The sequence below is a fragment of the Rhagoletis zephyria genome, unplaced genomic scaffold (genome assembly GCF_001687245.7).
Source record: "Rhagoletis zephyria isolate East Lansing unplaced genomic scaffold, Rhagoletis_zephyria_1.1 Rzeph_scaffold_06603, whole genome shotgun sequence".
Taxonomy (NCBI): Eukaryota; Metazoa; Arthropoda; class Insecta; order Diptera; family Tephritidae; genus Rhagoletis; species Rhagoletis zephyria.
This window is the reverse complement of record NW_016163686.1, coordinates 19,207-21,070: the sequence shown is the minus strand read 5'-3', so window position 1 is coordinate 21,070 and position 1,864 is coordinate 19,207. Positions and strand designations below refer to the sequence as shown.

At 29.8% G+C, this 1,864-nt stretch overlaps 1 protein-coding gene across 1 annotated transcript in view; it reads left to right on the top strand.

Annotated features, from left to right (window-relative positions):
- The first annotated feature begins 9 nt into the window (after positions 1-9).
- LOC108373332 (uncharacterized) overlaps positions 10-1,864 on the top strand; it is a 4,854-nt gene continuing 2,999 nt past the window's right edge. The window contains exon 1 of the mRNA XM_017629205.1: positions 10-658. Within this exon, the coding sequence (XP_017484694.1) occupies positions 421-658 (238 nt within the window). The 5' untranslated portion in view covers positions 10-420. The remainder of the gene's footprint in view (positions 659-1,864) is intronic.

Sequence of the window (1,864 nt, the reverse complement as noted above, 5' to 3'; positions counted from 1 at the left end):
CAGAGAACGTTTAAAACAGAGAAGCAGCAACACGCTACTCGTTGGTATTTTGTAATAGATCAGAAATCGGCTAGAAGCTCACCACGTTAAATTTTTAACATCGATAGCTCTAGAATCTCACCATTTTTTAACAGCGTGAGCGCAGAGCGGCGCAAAATTAACAGAAATTGCAATTGGAGCAATTGGAAATGTTAGCATTTGGTCGGAAAATAGATGCTGCAGGTGGATTACAACAAAGCTTTTTCTTTTGTTTGACATTTTCGCCAATTCGATTTCTGATTGAATTGAATTCCGTTATAATGTCAAACACAAAAGGAACAAGTCAACGGACTTTTAGTTTCCAGAATTTATTCTGGCGGCAGCGTATTTTTATAACGCGATCGAATCGTGAATGCAGAAAGTCGGTCCTAAACGCGAAAAATGGACGGAAAAAAGCGAAAATGTCGTGTAATCGGTTGCGTAAACCAACATCCAAACCTACGTTTTTTCAGGTTCCCGCTGGACAAAGCCGAAGCAGCCAAATGGAGGGACAACCTGAGGATTGGAGCAGAGGAGAAGCTTCCACCCACCTACTCCCTGGTATGCAGCCAACATTTCGAGCCGGAAGCTGTGGGAGGGAAATACCTGAAGAAGGGTGCCCTCCCCACCCTCAACTTAGGTGAGTAATTTGTGCTTATATATATGTATGTACGTATGTGCATGTATATGTGTGTTAATTTGGTGTTACTTTTTTTGCTGTGAAAACGATTTTTTATTAAAAAATACATTTTTTTTCAATGATTTGTACAAAAAAGTGAATTAAAATCGAAATGCTATATACAATTTTCTGATATTTGTGATATTTTGGGAAAATTTTCAAATAGAAAATCCAAAAGTGTTAGAATTTTTTGTGAAAATAATTGTTTTAGTAAAAAAAATTTAATTTTTTTCGGTGATTTGTGCAAGTAACGTGAAATTAAATCGAAAATATTATATAACATTTTCCGATTTTTGCGATATTTTATTAGTGATTGCAAATAGAAAACTCCCATAAGTGTGCGTTTTTTGTGAAAACATTTTTTGATTCAAAAAATCCTATTTTTCCTGTGAATTCTAAATATACCGTGAAAATAGATCTAAAATGTTATATAGTATTTTTTCGATTTTTGTAATATTTTGTTAGATTTTCAATTACATTTATTGGTAGTTTTTCTTTGTAAATAGCATTTTTAGAGGAAAAATAATAATTTTTTCGGTGATTTGTACAAACAACGTTAAAATAAATCGAAAATATTATATACAATTTTCCGATTTTTGTGATATTTTCAAGAATAAAACTGTATTGGTGTTGGATTTTTTGAAAGAAAAAAAACCAAAACCTGTGAAAAGAATTATTTTCCTTTTTTTTTGTAGAGATCTCCATAAACTAAGTCGAAAGTGAGTATGAATTTTTTCCATATATTCGATATTTATGGAAATATTTCAGTTTTTCATTATTTTCGACTTAGAATTTTTTTTAGAAAAAATCCAAAAACTGTGAAATAAATTATTTGTGATTTTATTTTAAAAGATCTTACGAAACTAAGTCGAAAGTCTTAATGAATTTTTTCTATATTTTCATTATAAATGGAAATATTTCAGTTTTTCATTATTTTCGACTTAGAATTTTTTTTAGAAAAAATCCAAAAACTGTGAAATAAATTATTTGTGATTTTATTTTAAAAGATCTTACCAAACTAAGTCGAAAGTCTTAATGAATTTTTTCTATATTTTCATTATAAATGGAAATATTTCAGTTTTTCATTATTTTCGACTTGGAATTTTTTTTGAAAAAATACTAAAAATTCGAAAACGTCGGATTTTTCCAGTAATTAGTAAAGATCTC